The sequence below is a fragment of the Fragaria vesca genome, linkage group LG2, assembly GCF_000184155.1.
Source record: "Fragaria vesca subsp. vesca linkage group LG2, FraVesHawaii_1.0, whole genome shotgun sequence".
Taxonomy (NCBI): domain Eukaryota; kingdom Viridiplantae; phylum Streptophyta; class Magnoliopsida; order Rosales; family Rosaceae; genus Fragaria; species Fragaria vesca.
In genome coordinates, this window is record NC_020492.1 from 16151147 (window position 1) to 16166779 (window position 15633).

The 15633-nt window shown below is 38.4% G+C and overlaps 3 protein-coding genes across 3 annotated transcripts; 2 read left to right on the forward strand and 1 right to left on the reverse strand.

Moving 5' to 3' along the window:
- Nucleotides 1-271: 271 nt before the first annotated feature.
- Nucleotides 272-4120, forward strand: LOC101308040 (zinc finger protein NUTCRACKER-like). The gene is made up of 3 exons (XM_004290586.1): nt 272-975; nt 1072-1471; nt 3163-4120. Exons 1-3 carry the CDS (start codon nt 789-791, stop codon nt 3914-3916), a joined length of 1341 nt encoding a protein of 446 aa, XP_004290634.1. The 5' UTR covers nt 272-788; the 3' UTR covers nt 3917-4120.
- Nucleotides 4121-7189: 3069 nt separating this feature from the next.
- On the reverse strand, nt 7190-12959 carry LOC101308336. The gene is made up of 16 exons (XM_004290587.1): nt 12870-12959; nt 12698-12775; nt 12221-12304; nt 11970-12140; nt 11673-11741; nt 11442-11568; nt 11185-11257; nt 10839-10955; nt 10597-10716; nt 10460-10478; nt 9620-9695; nt 9142-9470; nt 8342-8457; nt 8127-8220; nt 7767-7824; nt 7190-7472 (listed from the first exon to the last, which is right to left on the reverse strand). The coding sequence occupies exons 1-16, from the start codon at nt 12957-12959 to the stop codon at nt 7402-7404; spliced, it is 1692 nt and encodes a 563-aa protein (XP_004290635.1). The 3' UTR covers nt 7190-7401.
- Nucleotides 12960-13190: 231 nt separating this feature from the next.
- Nucleotides 13191-14641, forward strand: LOC101309421 (transmembrane emp24 domain-containing protein p24beta3-like). The gene is made up of 4 exons (XM_004292536.1): nt 13191-13415; nt 14033-14219; nt 14305-14412; nt 14508-14641. Exons 1-4 carry the CDS (start codon nt 13191-13193, stop codon nt 14639-14641), a joined length of 654 nt encoding a protein of 217 aa, XP_004292584.1.
- Nucleotides 14642-15633: the final 992 nt, after the last annotated feature.

A 15633-nucleotide genomic window follows, 5' to 3' on the forward strand; every position in this document is an offset into this window, starting at 1 on the left:
TCTACCTTAGTCTGCCACTACAATCATGACTCTCTCTCTCTCTCTCTCTGTACAGACTATAAGCTTATTACTTAAGCTAGCTACAAAATAAGCAGCTGCTGCTACTCTCTGAAATATCCTCTTCATTTCTCCTGTCGCTCTCTAACTGCAAAACAAATATACACAAAAGGAGAGGGTTATTGGATAGTGAGGAAAATTTCAAACAAACGAGAAAGGTGTAAACAACATCATATTATCCGCATATTATTGTCCATGTTGGATTGCATGGTTTGAGAGAGAGAGAGAGAGAGAGAGAGAGAGAGAGAGAGAGAGATATATGTTGGTAACTTGGTATTGGGGTTGCAGGGTTGCTCAGACAAGCAATCCATGGCCTAGGTAGAGTACACTAGACAACGACTTGGAGCTACTAGATCGAATAACCCATCGTCATCACCATCCTCTATTCATGATCATCATCATCACCTTCACGAGATTTTAAATCCCAATTTTTGCTTTTGTTTTTTTCCAGTATATGAAATATCATTATTAGTCTGTGCTAGCAGCTGCCACCTGTTGTACATGAACAAGCTCTAGTTCAGCTCACTCTCATGCTTAGTTGTGTACAAAAGGAGAGTGCTTGTTAGCCCAAATTTGTTTTCAGAGTGCAAAAGTGGGGTTAAAGTTCGAGTCTTTGAAGAAAAACCCAAGTATCTAAAGAGATCTCATCTGGGTGTGCTGAGTTTGCTCATCCCTTTAATTTGTTTTTCTCTCTTTGGAGTTTTCCTTTCCTCCAACAAGGCCAAAAGAAAATGTTTCCTTCAGTAGCAGCCATGTCCAATTCAACTTCTTTGTCCACTGAAGAAGCAGCTAGTGTTTCTTCTGGTTCCAGACTCCCAGATCACTTTGCTTGCTTAAACCCTCTCTCGGTTTCTCCTCTCGACCATCAGCAGCCGCCGCAGAAGATTAAAAAGAAGAGAAGCCTCCCTGGAAACCCAGGTAATCAATTACTCAATTAACCATATTATCATAACTTCATAGGCAATATTGACTGACTGACTGTGGTTCATCTTAATTTGTTGTTCGATCATTAAGACCCTGATGCCGAAGTGATAGCATTATCCCCAAAGACGCTCCTGGCCACGAACAGATTCGTGTGCGAGATTTGCAACAAGGGGTTCCAGAGGGACCAGAACCTTCAGCTTCACAGGAGAGGACACAACCTGCCATGGAAGCTGAAGCAAAGGAGCAGCAAAGACTTGGTCAAAAAGAGAGCCTATGTGTGCCCTGAGCCCTCTTGTGTTCATCACCACCCTTCAAGAGCACTTGGTGATCTTACAGGGATCAAGAAGCACTTCTGCAGAAAACATGGGGAGAAGAAGTGGAAGTGTGACAAGTGCTCCAAGATCTATGCTGTTCAATCTGATTGGAAAGCTCACTCCAAAACCTGTGGTACAAGAGAGTACAGATGTGACTGTGGAACCCTTTTCTCCAGGTGAGTCATACATATTTCAGCTAGCCTTAAAATAATTGATTGAAGTTTTTTCATGAGTTTGGACCCAATAGAGAATCATACAGAAGTATGTTGGTCTTTGGTTTAAAGTAGGAAATTTCACGAGTGATGTCATTAAGAGATCAATGTATATGTATCAGTATTTGAATGTATTCATTGGGTTTTGTTGTGATGTTGTTCTTACACAAGAACGGCAAACTCTTTCATCGGGTTTGAATATATCTGGGAAGTTTGAATTTTTCAGGGGAGATTGCACCAAAATGGAACACCCTTAATTGATAAATAGCAACTGTTTTTGGAGGGATATCATTTTCGTGTTCTTATCCACGAATATCATCTCTCTCAAGTTCTTTTTTTTTTTTTTTTTTTTTTTTCCTTATGACTGATTTTAAAGCAGCTCAATTTCAAGTCCTCAGGTCCTTGTACTGAATGCTTTAAATTATTACCATACCAATTGTTTTCTTTGGTCTTTAGCTGGAGCCTAGCTAGCTCTTCTTCTTTTTTCTCCATTCTTGAAGACAATGATGGTGAGCTGTTCTTATGTATAGAAAAAAAAAAAGTAGAAAGATTGTTCGAGTACTTTTGTGATTTCATTTCATGGTTGAATTGGAGAGAAAACCAACCCGTGACTAGCTAGCTTGGTTTTTTTTCTTTTCAATTTATAATGTTTTGGGTCCATGAAGGCTGAAGCATAGATGACATTCATTACTTGCAGGGAGGGCAGAGAAGCTCTGTAACTTTGGTAATAATTATGAAAACTGAAAAATCTGCCAGAATATCTGGTGGCATCCTCAGTTGCTTTCTCCTTGATCTCATCACTGTATTATCTGACCTCCTGGTTTCATGCACGAGTCCTTTTTTCAATTTACTTTTTGGTCATCCAAGTAATATTTATTCCACTTATATCAAATGTCCCATATCAAATGCCTCAGTTTTTTTTTTTGCATGCATATATATACTAATGTAATGTAATTATCTAATTTGTCGTTTTATTAATTATCTTTCATATTAGTTTCCACGTATGCATGAGTACTTGGCCCTGACTGTCATTCATCTCTTCCAGTCAAATTGTAGTGATGACTGATGGCCAAAGTAAATTCCGTACATTTGCATCATCATCAGACTTACCACGTACATATGTACGTATATTTTTGTGTACACATGCATGTACACAAACGCGATATGTACATATATTTTTGTGTACGCTTGCATAAACACATACCGGCGAAGAGACGATCAGATCAATCGATGCAACTTAATAGTTTTACCATTCCAACTAGGATGACATTTACATTGTAGCTGAAATATGGGTGAATTCTCATATATGTTATCCGTGCCTGCCTGCCTAGCCTTCTTCTCGTATTCTGAGACCAAGTGCATTATTGCTAGCTACTTAAACTATAAATTGTGTTGCTTTAGTCCGATCAGTGATTAATAATCAGGATGTACTCATTTGAAATCTCTTTTGTCATCTCCCATAGCAGGGAAGCTCATTTTTTGTAATATTTCTTGCTTGATTAAACTTTCTCAAAAGTAGCCAAATTTTTTTTTTTTGGGTTGTATATATTTCAAACTAATCTCACAAGTTCATGCAATTTTGATAATTTTGTTTATGTTTGTTATTCCCTGCTGAGAAATTGATATAACTTTGTGAATATTTTCTGTACATGCAGGAAGGATAGCTTCATAACTCACAGAGCCTTCTGTGATGCTCTGGCTGAAGAAAGTGCAAGGATCTCAGCAAGCCAGTTAGCTATCGCCACCACACCTCAGACATCTCTCTTCCCTTTCCTAAATCCCCCTCACTTCACAAACCCACCCTCATTACCATTCACCACCCTCTCTCCCTGGGACCCAACCCAAAACCCTAACCCTAATACCACCCAAAACCCACTTCACCACCACATCAAGCCTGAACAGACTTACCACCATTTCCCCCTAAACCCAACTCTCTTCCAAGACACACCATCACCTCAACACAAGCCCCAGCTGATGACCTCACCCTTCCAGAACCTCCACGTCAGCACACAGCCAAACTCAAGTGTCGCCATGTCAGCCACTGCGCTGCTCCAAAAGGCCGCCACCATTGGCGCCTCCGCGGCGGGGCAGCAGCAGTCTCACTCATCTGGTTTGGCTGAGTTTGGGACATTAGGCGGGTTCACGTCCGGAGACCTCGTCACGTGGCAGAAGACTGACCGTCTGACGAGGGACTTCCTCGGTCTGACATCTGCGGACGGCAACGACTGCAATCATGGGAATGGAGCTGTTAACGTCGTCAAGGATATGCTAACGTACGCCGGGGGTGCCGTCGACTTCCAACAGTACCATCATCATGATCAGCGTCTGCGTGGCAATCACGCGTTGTTGAAGCCCCAGGGTTTTGGGTTCGCAGAGACGCCTGCCTCTGAAACGTGGGGGGATTGTTGAGCAAGAAATATGACCGTCAGGGTGTAAAAGTGTAACTTGGCCGATCGATGATCAAATGACGGAAAGGGAAGAGAGGAAAAGAGGATGAAAATCACAAAATCAAAAACATCTATTAAGACCATTTTGTATGTGTTATCCTAAGAGCTTAATTGTCTGCATGTTAGAAATTTGTTCATTATGATATTTTAGTTGTTTTCTTATCTCAGTTTCGCTACGAACGTAACTTTTTCTTTTTGCACTATTTTCGATTCATGCAGTTTATTAAGTAGTACTAGAATGTTGAAGTTTTGGAGAAAATATGTGGGATGGGTACACTATATATACTTTATCCCAGTATAAGCAATAATTAAATTCATAGAATGAGATCCTTGTCATATAGATATATAAGAATATGCATGAGCATGCACGGCAAGGAAATGCCACAAAGAGAGGAGAAGCATGCAAATAATCAATACAATGTGATCCCTTGAAGGCTTCGATGAAGTCTAATGTTGGCACTTGACAGTGGTCCTTGGCCATCGAATATGATCCCCTGATTGCAAATTAGTTAGTATGCAAGTCCGTGATGAGATTGAGAAGTCTACAAGACTACAACTAATAATCATCATCAAATTATTTAGTTGTCAAATTATTAAGGGTAATCCACAAATCTAATTATTTGTTTAACATTTCTATTTCGTATATACTGAATAATTTTTCTTAATGGGGTTGGTACAGTGCAAAATGATTATTCAAAGTTTACGACAACCTAGCTATATTTTGGTCATCTTCTAGTCTCAACACTTGAAATCAAACAAATCATGAAACTCCATTTTGACACTTACTTCCCCCTAGCTTCCAAAGTTCATAATTGTTCACAACGTGCTCAGGGGACTCCTTACACCACATGAAAGTACAATGGTACATATTTCATAATTGGTTGCAACAAACTTAGATTTCCAGTCCACAGCTAAAGCCAAAGTGACGGAGGTGAAGATGATCCATATCATGCCAATACCTAACATGTCATGAAGATAACCCTTAAAATGTTAGTCTCTACTTAAAATCAGAAACGTAGGAATATATTTGCCCTCTTCAAGTTACAGTATTAGACGACTTTCTTGTAGGGTTGTAATAAAATTGGAAAATTAAAAAGAGAGAATGGCCTTTTGTAAAGAAAGAAGGTGGTAGCTATCTATATAGGGCGGGGAGACTGTAAAACCTGCTGTATTTGCAAGCGTGATCGAGTAGAAAGGCAAACAACTAAGTCGATGGGTTATGTGAATTTGTGCTGGGTGTGATGGTGGTCCGGGACATGCAAATTTAGACCACAGAGATATAGATGGTGTGGTACTAAAAACCTAGCTCTAAGAAAGAGGAAAAGAAAAGAGACAATTAGCAGCACAAGGATGCATGAAATGAAAGGTTTAGATGAATGTCAACGGTTATGAAAAAGATGCTGTAGCTCGATACAAAACTTTGAAAACCCACATTCCTTCGTTCAATCTCAGTCTTCTTCTTCCTTTTCTTCGATGATGGAGTTGTTCTTTATCAATTTCTGTGCAGAAAAATCCCCACAGCACACCCTTTTTCCTTTTGGTATTGGCAGCTTCACCCTACAATAACCCACCCATAATTGAAACGATGTTGTTTTGCATGGCCCAGGCTCGCTCTTTATGATTTATCATTGAAAATCCTGACTCACAATGACAATGCATAATTTCACATAAACATGCACTAAGTTCATCAATCTTGATGCTAATGTAAATATGTATCTGGATATTCCTAATTTTTACAAAAAGGATCGCCGGTTTCATTATTTCATATGTTTTCTTTTATCAATGTCTAATTGGTTATTGGTATAACCCTGTCAGATGACAGAGTTTTTCTGGAAATGGGATGTCATAATACTGTGTTTAATGCGATGAACTCTTCTTGTGAAACTGTCTTAGATCCTTTATATTGGTACCTGGAGAGTTTTCATCACCCAGGTGATGATAGAAGCTCCAATAATATTATTAATTGGTGTTGATTCGTTTCCATTCAATTTAGAGAGGAAGTGATGAGGGAGGATTATAATTAAGAGAAGGAATCAGTGATATGGAGTATGGACCAAACAGATTTACCCTAAAATAAAAGAAGAATTAATTGATCTAACTTGATTCTGTTCTTAATAAAGTAGAACACCAGTGAACAATTCATAGAGGACTCTGAGATTCATGAAGCAAACTGGCAGACATTAATATTGGATAAAAGTTTAAGGGTCAAGGATTCAAGGCTATAATCAACCCTATGTTTCACCAGTAAACAAGGTTTTAAGACTTAACCAAAAGAATAAGCAGGTATGTTGCAGGACCCTTGATACCACACCACAGTATATCCACCAAGAGAAAGATAGAGAGCCTTGGGATTACTGAAAGGAGGGTTGGGTGGTTATGGTATATCCAAGCTAGCTTTTAGAAAGTTTTATGTATAAGTTGCAGGGTTAAGGTACACACTATATACCATTTGCCTGGTAAAAAGGGTCTGCATCTTTCTATCTTCCTCGCTCTGCTGCACAACCAGACAAACAAAAAGCTTCTCTTCTATTCCATTTCCACCCTCTTTTCTCTGTTTCTTTCCTTGCTTTCATAGCCTAGTTGCCATTGTCATCTTCCACCAGGGAATCTCACCTCCTCTACAAAACCTCCTTTTCCCTCTTTTTAATTTTGTCCTTCAAAACCTAATGATTATGTACCAACCCCTTTTCCATGCTCTCTTAATTTCTACTGTGCTACCCTTTTCTCCTTCCCCTTCTGCTGCAAATTCCACATGAATGCAGAAAATGCACAATTTAATACATTTTGATGCGAAAATAGAGTAACAAGTATTTGAGGAACTTCAACAACCTTCCAACTTTAAACTGCAACTCCATAATCAAAATGATTCACTTTTTGAATGACTATTTGATGTTAGTATCTGCCAAAATGAATTATTGTATACACACACAATATTTAGTTTTCTTAATATTTTGCATCGATAATTACAGATGGTGATTATACAGACAGAATGGGATGGGTTGCGAATTAGCCGATGTGATAGGTTGTTGGTGTTTCTTCTAATATTGTTTTCAGTTTAGAAGATCCTGCACCTGTTGTTGCGAATTAGCCGATGTGACCTGGGGGTTATTTTCAGTTTCCCTTCTTGTGCTAGCTACATGACTCTCATATTCCAAAGTAGAATGACTGCCCATTTCAAGTATAACCATCCATGAACACCAGCGTCTAGTCCTAGTGAATTCCACAACACAGGTTGCGACTAAGAGTAATTTCATAACAGTTTGTATGAAGAACAATTCGAACTACAGTAATATGTTTAAGTGGGCACATATTTTAGTTGCATACATAGCAACTTCAGTCTTCACCTAGCTTCTCTGTTCTTCTCAGTACTTTACAATGGTCCGTTTGCTCCCAGCACGCTTGTGGTCCTTGACTAATATTTACTTTAATTGACCCCCTCCCTTCAGTTCATGAAACCCAACATTTTCGAAGAAAAACAAAAGGGTGGGTGCATCTTTTCAGTAAGGATTTTTTGCCATCTGCTAGACCACGTGGGATCTCAAATTAGACAAAACACAAAAATTAATGTCACACAATATCAGAAAACTAAAAGTTGCAGCGTCAGATGAAATCACATAGGATTGTACAAACTCAATCATACACCCATGTTCTGAGAGCCTGTGGATGAAAGTTTGTGAAGTACAGTTCATTTGAGTTCAAAGAAGAAAAGAAAGCTTCTGCAATGAATATGCATCGATTAGCTCCCTCAAGATACCCAAGCAGGGACCAATTTCTTTAAGAACCATGTGTCAATACTGCATTTCATCACTTACCGGATTTTGGCCCACCCCAATCTACTCCTATGTTCTTATCTAACACATTCTTGTATGCCTGCAACAAAGAATACGGTATATATCAATCTACTGTAAACGACTAAACGGGGATAAGGTCACTCTAGAGATACTGTTTAGCTAAACGAGCAGTTCAATTACACCGCACCATAAATTTTCTATTCCTTAGGTTGATCATATTTTCTATCCAATTGTCCAGTTTACTCTTAAACTAGCACACAATAGGAGGAGAATATCCTGCATTATCTATTTTTGCATATGATACTTCAAATTTTGATAAAAGGACAACATGTTGTTATCATGACTGCTAAAAGACATTGTTTAACAGGATTACAGTTTTACCTGGAGGGCAAATAATTCCTTTCCATTCAGAATTGCATCCATTGCAGCAAACTGGTCATTGAATGATTCATAGAAAACCTGGTAGAATCTGTTGCTGAAATGATGAAAAGCAGATTGTATTGGAACATACATGTTTTTACCTTTCTCAACAATTGATGGAAAAGAAATAACCTATAACGATGCAGACCAAAAAGAAAAAAAATAGAAGCCTATACCGATCTTCCTTGGTGTTCAGTTCATCCATTTCTTCAAATTTACGTGTAAGAACTTCTGCTCCCACCGGTGTAAGCATGTGCAGTATTAGAGCCTCCAAAGTTCTTGGGAAATTTTTCTATGCAAGATAACATAAATAGTTACAGGCTAAGGATGAGAGAATAACATTGAGTCAGAATTTATGTCACTGAAAATACAACATGATGATGTGCTATGTAAAATACAGGCATCAGCATTGGAGGCCTCACCACTTGCCATGACGCATACCAGATCCTATTACTTACAAACTAGATGTAAGACATAATTACAAAATCATATTGCTTATTCAAAAGGCCAAAACTCAACACAAATAACATGCACAAGCCCACCGACAGATATTTTGTCTCAGAATAATAAAAAATGGTCCAACCACCTTGCACATCCCTAAAAAGAAAGGAATATTGAACAAAATAAAAAAAGGGGTCAAGCCTCTTCAAATTTTAGATCTAATGGTAAAAGCACAAGGACTTCCAAAGTATGGGCATTCAGAGTAAGCAGATATAGTGCCAACAGACGCGCATAAAAATAAAAGAGTGTAAAGTCCTGTAGGGATAACAAAGTTATCCTAATTCTAGTAATATGACCTGCTTTTGGTTTCGGATCATCCTAATTTGACACACCAAATATTACATGGAACAGACAAATCAATTCAAAACCACCTTGAACAACAATGAGATCAACCCAGAACAGATGTAACATCCAGCTGCCTATTAAAATTTATAAGTGCAAGATTTGCAACAAAAGTTAAACTCTTCAAACTTACCACCATGGCAAGAAGTACACGTTGAAGAGTGCACGGCGGAAGAGTCCAAATAATGTTAGCCACAGGGTCATCTTCCAACCTAAATGCATCCGATCTCATAACTTTGTTACCCTTGTCCTTGACACTGATTGCAGAATCAGTTGTTGAAGTGGATTGCTCCGGTTGTCTTTGCTCTGCAGGATTGACGTGACTGTGAACTAGAGAAATGAGTTCACGAAGAGCATGGACGGCAACTGGTTCCAGTTCGTGCAAGGTAATTTCTTGCTTAAGCTCCTTTCCTTCAAGATCCTCCTTCTCACTTGCCTGATCCAAACCTTTGTCATTGTGATCTGGGTAACATATCAAATCATAGCCATCAGCAAAAAGAGAAATGTGAACATGCACTTCAAATTTCCTCTTCTTTTCTCCAATGACTAAGGAAACAACACCAAGTAATTTTAATGTAAGATGATCTGTCAGACAGCTTACAGAAACTGACCTACTTGCCCGTTATTAAGCACATGCCTCGTTGTGTTCGCCATTTCCTCTGAAGAACCTTTAGGCAGCACTTGGTTCTGCCCCAAAACGTATATATTAAGTATACCTTATGGTGCTCAATTACAAACTTCTGGTTAAAACAAAACAAACAAAAAAACAAAAAACAGACACAAACACAGACACACACTAGATATCATCCCCATACCGACTTCCAATTTCATCAAAGTGGCTGTGAATCTGTCTATTGAAGACTAACTTCAACAAAGATTGTAGACCACTGTTTTTAGTTTCCCCACTTAACAAATTGGAAAATAAAAAAATAAAAAATAAATCCATCTATCTGACTATCTTATGTATTGGTTCTCTAATTATCACAGTTATTTTGATTCTCTTAAAGATCTACCCCTCTACAGAGATTAGAATCATTGGTAGTGTATTTAATCAATGACCAAGATATTTCAATTTCAAAAAGAAATATTAGATCTATCAATTTCCTTACATAATCTTTACACTAGAGCAACTTATTACTTGATAAAATGAATAATTCTAGATTTTACCTATAGCAATTGTTTATTTTGAGTGATTTTTTTCTTCCATATATATAACCATATTATACTTGATAACTCATTTTCTTACTGGTAAGAAAACAAAAAAAAAAATACAGCACAAGTAAAGGTCAATATATCAGAACTAGTCAGATTAGTCCAACTTCAGCACAAATGACAAAAATAAGAAGTGGCTTTGCTATAGATTTCTCTGAATAGACACACACCAGATGTGGTGTCTGTGTGCGTGTGTGTGTGTGAGAGAGAGGGAGAGAGAGAGAGAGAGAGAGACCTACCATTTCTCGAATTGTCATTCTTTTAACATGAATATTACGCGTAAGAGAGGCATGAAAGGTAAACAGAATCAAGTCAGCTATTTCGGAAATGATCTTTTGACTAATTATAAAATAAACTTAGCCCCATCCACAAGTACCTTCTTAACAGTATGCGCAAATAATATGCATCCATGTGTTCTGTCATGCATGACATGATCTTTGATTGCCACCAAAAGTTAACAGCAATTGTCAGCTTATCACTGTCTACCTGGTGGAACCTGCAGAGAACAGGAATAGCAATTAGGAATGAATGGTTGCAATATGTTCAAAGAAAAGGGACGGAGAGAGGGAGGGAGGGAGGGAGGGATTATTAAATACTTTTCATCGATTTTAACCTTACCAGCCTTCAGGAATAAATAGTGCATCCCCTGCATGAAGAATAACCTTTTGCGAGTACTCCCTTGAACATTCTGCTCTTGGGTAATTTGAAAAGTCAAAGTTCTCTAAAGGAACAGAACTGCCAGAAGGGTTCAAATTAAACCGTTGAAAGTAAGTAGAAACACACACACGCACACATGAGCGCACAACACAGAGAGAGAGAGAGAGAGAGAGAGAGAGAGAGAGAGTATTATCAAATACAACCGATACAGATTAAACTAGAAGCATAAAATTTATAGATCAAGTAAGTAGAGAGAAGAGGAGATATTTGATCTGAATTCATATTATTACCACAGGAAGACCTGTACCTATGATTTGATGCCTCCCCATATATTGGCATAGGGTATAACACAGGAGTTGCAGAAGGAGGCCATAAAACCACTGTGGAGCATACAAGTTTTTTCAGAAAAAGAGAACTCTAATAGACAAAACTTGAATGCAACAGGGAAACTGAATTGACCAAAATTCTTTCTTCAATCCAAGTTGTTGTTATTTAAACATATTTAATCATTGTGAAGTTGGAAACAACCCAATACATTTAGAAGGTTAGAGAAAAATATTTGACCTTGTTTGCAGCCAGAAACTACACAGAGAAGGTTATGGTGTGGATCATAGTGAGTGCTTGATCTAGCTTGAGCATTGTTCATCCAGAGGTTGACGGAAATTAGTGATTTATCCTCCAAAAATGAAGGCTACAGAAAACAACCAGTAGCCATACATAATCAACAATGAGGAAAAAGATTATTTTAGCGGAGGACTGTAGAATAAACGAGGAAGGGTGCATGAATTCACAAACCATTTGAATATCTTCCCTCAAAGTTCCCAACTGAGCCCTCTCTTCATTTTCAGTACTGATTATCGGTACCTGATTCATACATAATTTAATTTTCATCCCAATGTTGCAACATTATAACTCTACAAGCTTAACAAAGTAAACTTAATCCTATATAATTCTTCCAAAGGCGACCCAAAAATAGATTGTATCCTAAATGCAAAGTTATAAACATTCGCATCACCAACAGTAATGAGGCAAATAATCTATTATATTTGTACAGTAGGATATTCATCATCTTAAAAATCTTTAATGTGAAACCTGTGCTAAATAGATTTGTTGAGGAGCATCCTCATAGGGCTTACAGTCATGCTCAGATTCAGGCCCTAGCAGCCCAGTCCGTTCTGATTCAACACAAGCACCAGAACCATCCTCTGCATGATGCATCCGTTGTTTACATAAACGAATGAAGGCAGAAAAAGGCAGCGGTACCTATAAAAATAAGGCATGGTAAACTAGTTAAAATCAACATTCCAGACAGCCAGACCATAATGAACAATCTTACTGATTACCCTCTCATGACTTCTAAGATCTCCGTAGAAAACAGGTGCGAAGCTAGACAGCATAGCCTCCACAACACACAATCCGACTCGTTCCTAATCATCAAAGTGGCATTAAAAACAAACCTCGAAGTAAAGAGCTCCACAAACTATGTAGCAGACACACAACTAGAAACTTCACGAAAGTAAAAACACCAGCACATGGCTCATCCGAGGCATCATTCCGGTGAATCAAAACGGATTACTACACCGAGGTGTGCACATATGCCACTAAATACAACAAGAACAGTCCTCCTATATATCCGTCTTCATTACTTGCGTTTCGGCATGAACTTCATTCAGCCAAATTTTGAGAATCACTCAAACGTAACAACATGAATCTATTTAGGACTTGAAGAACAGTTTCATATCACTCAATTCTTTACTGAATTCACAGTCTATCATTCTATCATCGAAAACAACTAAGCACACATGAGCAGAAAGAGAAACCTGCAAATAATCCAGGCCGCCGTTCGTTGGATTCCACTTCGATACAGCTTCCCAGTCTTTGACGCAGCCATTGATAACCTTCAAAACCAGAAGAAAAATAATTAAAAAAACGAACTGAGAATCTGAGACCTAGAAATGCGTGTGAAGAAGTGGAATGAGAGAGAAAACTCACTGCCGGAATATTCCTGGATTCAATTCGAGCGGTGAAGTCTATGGCAGAAGGAACGTCCTCCTCTCTTTGAATTCGCAGAGACTCCTCCATTGTTTGCTTGTGCTTCACAGTTTCACTACAGATATAAAGCTCTGGGTTTTAGTAAAGCCCAATAAATTAGGCCCAAATTTCAGGCCCAGTAGGCTGAAGTCTTGGAGGGGACCAACGGACTTCCATAACGACTTAACCGAAGTCTGAGCCTATTTTGTATCCTATGAAAAAGTCTTGTGCCTGTGTGCGTTGGAAAGCGCAGTGAAATGTTGAGAGCAAATTAGGATCAAAATGGAGACCAGGAAGAGATTTGTGTGTGCTAGATTTTACGTAGTGTGCAGTTGTATGTTGTGGCTTATCGGCAATAGGAATGTTGCGGCTCTTTCGATCACTGTGACTGAATTGGAATGCGTCTCGGAGCAAGTTTTGTACGAGGGAGACACCATTTCTGGGAATTTTGTTGCCATTGATCATGATATCTTCTGGAGCCATGATCATCCCGGTATCGAATTCACCGTAAGCTCATGCTGCCAATTCCCTACACCAGGTCTTTTAATGGAAAATTCATGTTCTGATTGATAAAGTAGTATGGGGTTCACATCCAAAACCAATTGGCAATGGATGGAGTGACCCAAACCCTTATTAACCCACATGCAAGGTCTCATATTCCCGATGTGGGATTAATATCTCAACACTGACATGCGTTGAGAAAATGTCATGCATCTTGGATGTTGCTGAATTATTCAAATAATAGTTTGTTGTCTAGTTGAATCATGGCACCATGTCTAAATTTAATTTGCATTTTGGTAACGGAACATGTCAAACTGCTTAACATGTCATTGTATCATGCATTCTGATAACTAACATATTTATATGTTATCAACGTACATTACATGTTTGAGTATATATAACTTGCTCATAAAGTACACGATTAGAATGAGTTATGGGAGAAGAATGTGCAGCTTTAGTGTCAAATCATCTAGCAAGAGATCATCACTTCCCAAGTTCCCATGAATCATCTTAGTGCCGGTTTCGACCAAAAACAAAATGTCGTATTGCTGGTTTATAAAATGAACAAACTTGTTGCGGTGGAGTTACATCTGATAGTGATTTATTTTGAAATGGTTGCACAGGTGACATCTCCGGGAGGCAGTACAGTATTTTCTCTCAAAGGAACATCCGGCGATAAGTTTGAACTCAAGGCGCCACAAAAAGGAATCTACAAGTTCTGTTTCCGCAATCCGTCTTCGTCTCCGGAGACTGTATCTTTCTACATACATGTTGGTCACATTCCAAATGAGCTTGACTTGGCCCAAGATGGTTAGAAACTTCAACGCTTACCATCAATATTTTCCAAGTTCTCTAACTTTCTACACATGAGATTCTGTATTTTTTGGTGGTGCAGAACATATGGACCCTCTAAACATTAAGATTGCAGAGCTGAGGGAGGCATTGGAGTCTATCACAGCAGAGCAGAAGTACCTTAAAGCCCGGGATGCGAGGCATCGATACAGTAAGTTTGGCGATTTGTCTAACAAACGATGGATGATTCAGATTATCTTCGAGCTTATAATGATAGAGTTTTTTTGTGTGCTTGTGTTCTTGCAGCAAATGTTGGCACCAAGAAACGTGTTATATACTTTACACTAGCAGAGTACCTTCTCTTTGCTGTTGCAAGCGCTCTTCAAGTGGTGTACATCCGTAATCTGTTCAGCAAGACAGTTGGTTACAACAGAGTCTGAACATCCATTTCGATTCTCAAATAAGGCAACTCTAATTGGCCTCTATGCTTAACTGACATCTACATTTTTTTGTAACATCACCATATTACGAGATCTTGTAGTTTATGATGAATTCGTTTATGAAGAGTAGTCGCAATCCAACTTATTATTCTTGTAATTTTTACTTTAGTTTATTCTTTTTAGACAATTCATTGAACACTTGCCACCGCATCAAATGCTTATATCTTGGTCCGACTACAACCAGTACCATAGAGGACGTTAATGCCACATATCACTGTCGCAGGCCTGCTTGAGAAAAGAGTACTTTCATGTACAATATGATTATAATGAAATGAATGTACTAGCTAGGGTTCATAGCCATGTTGGAGTAGCTAGCAGCTTTCTATCATTTCTATATTGACTATAAGCATGCAAGTTTGCACAAGAGCAATGATGCTTCAAAATTATTAATTCGATGGATTCTCGACGAAGTTGTCTTGTGGTTATTGTTTTGTGCATTTGGCGGAATCTGGGTTTCTTATTTCTGCAATTTTCTTGTTGCATCCATTCTTCGGAGAACATTAGCACTTCAAATGAGAGGCCCCAACTACTTTCTATAAAACATGAGCGGAGCACTAAATTATTGGCCATTTTGTGAGCTCCATTTGATCAAGCAGCTAGCCAATTATCAAATGTTTTAATAGAATGTAAGATTTGTGTAGCACTGCTAAAAAATGTTGGTATACATGTTTGCGATGAGAGTGATTTTTATGTAAGACAAGTGAGCCAAGTGGCCTAATAGATTAATAGAATGACATGGAAGATATATTATGGGTATTGTATATTTAAAAAGTAGGATAACTATAGTGTTTGCATGAAGTTTGTTACATTTGTATTGGGTTGCCTCACTGCCACGTGGGAAAAACTCACATTCTTATGGTCACATTTGGCCCTTTGACGGTTACATTTGTTAATTGAGTTGGTTTTTTTTAGAGCAAATTTATTAAGTTGGT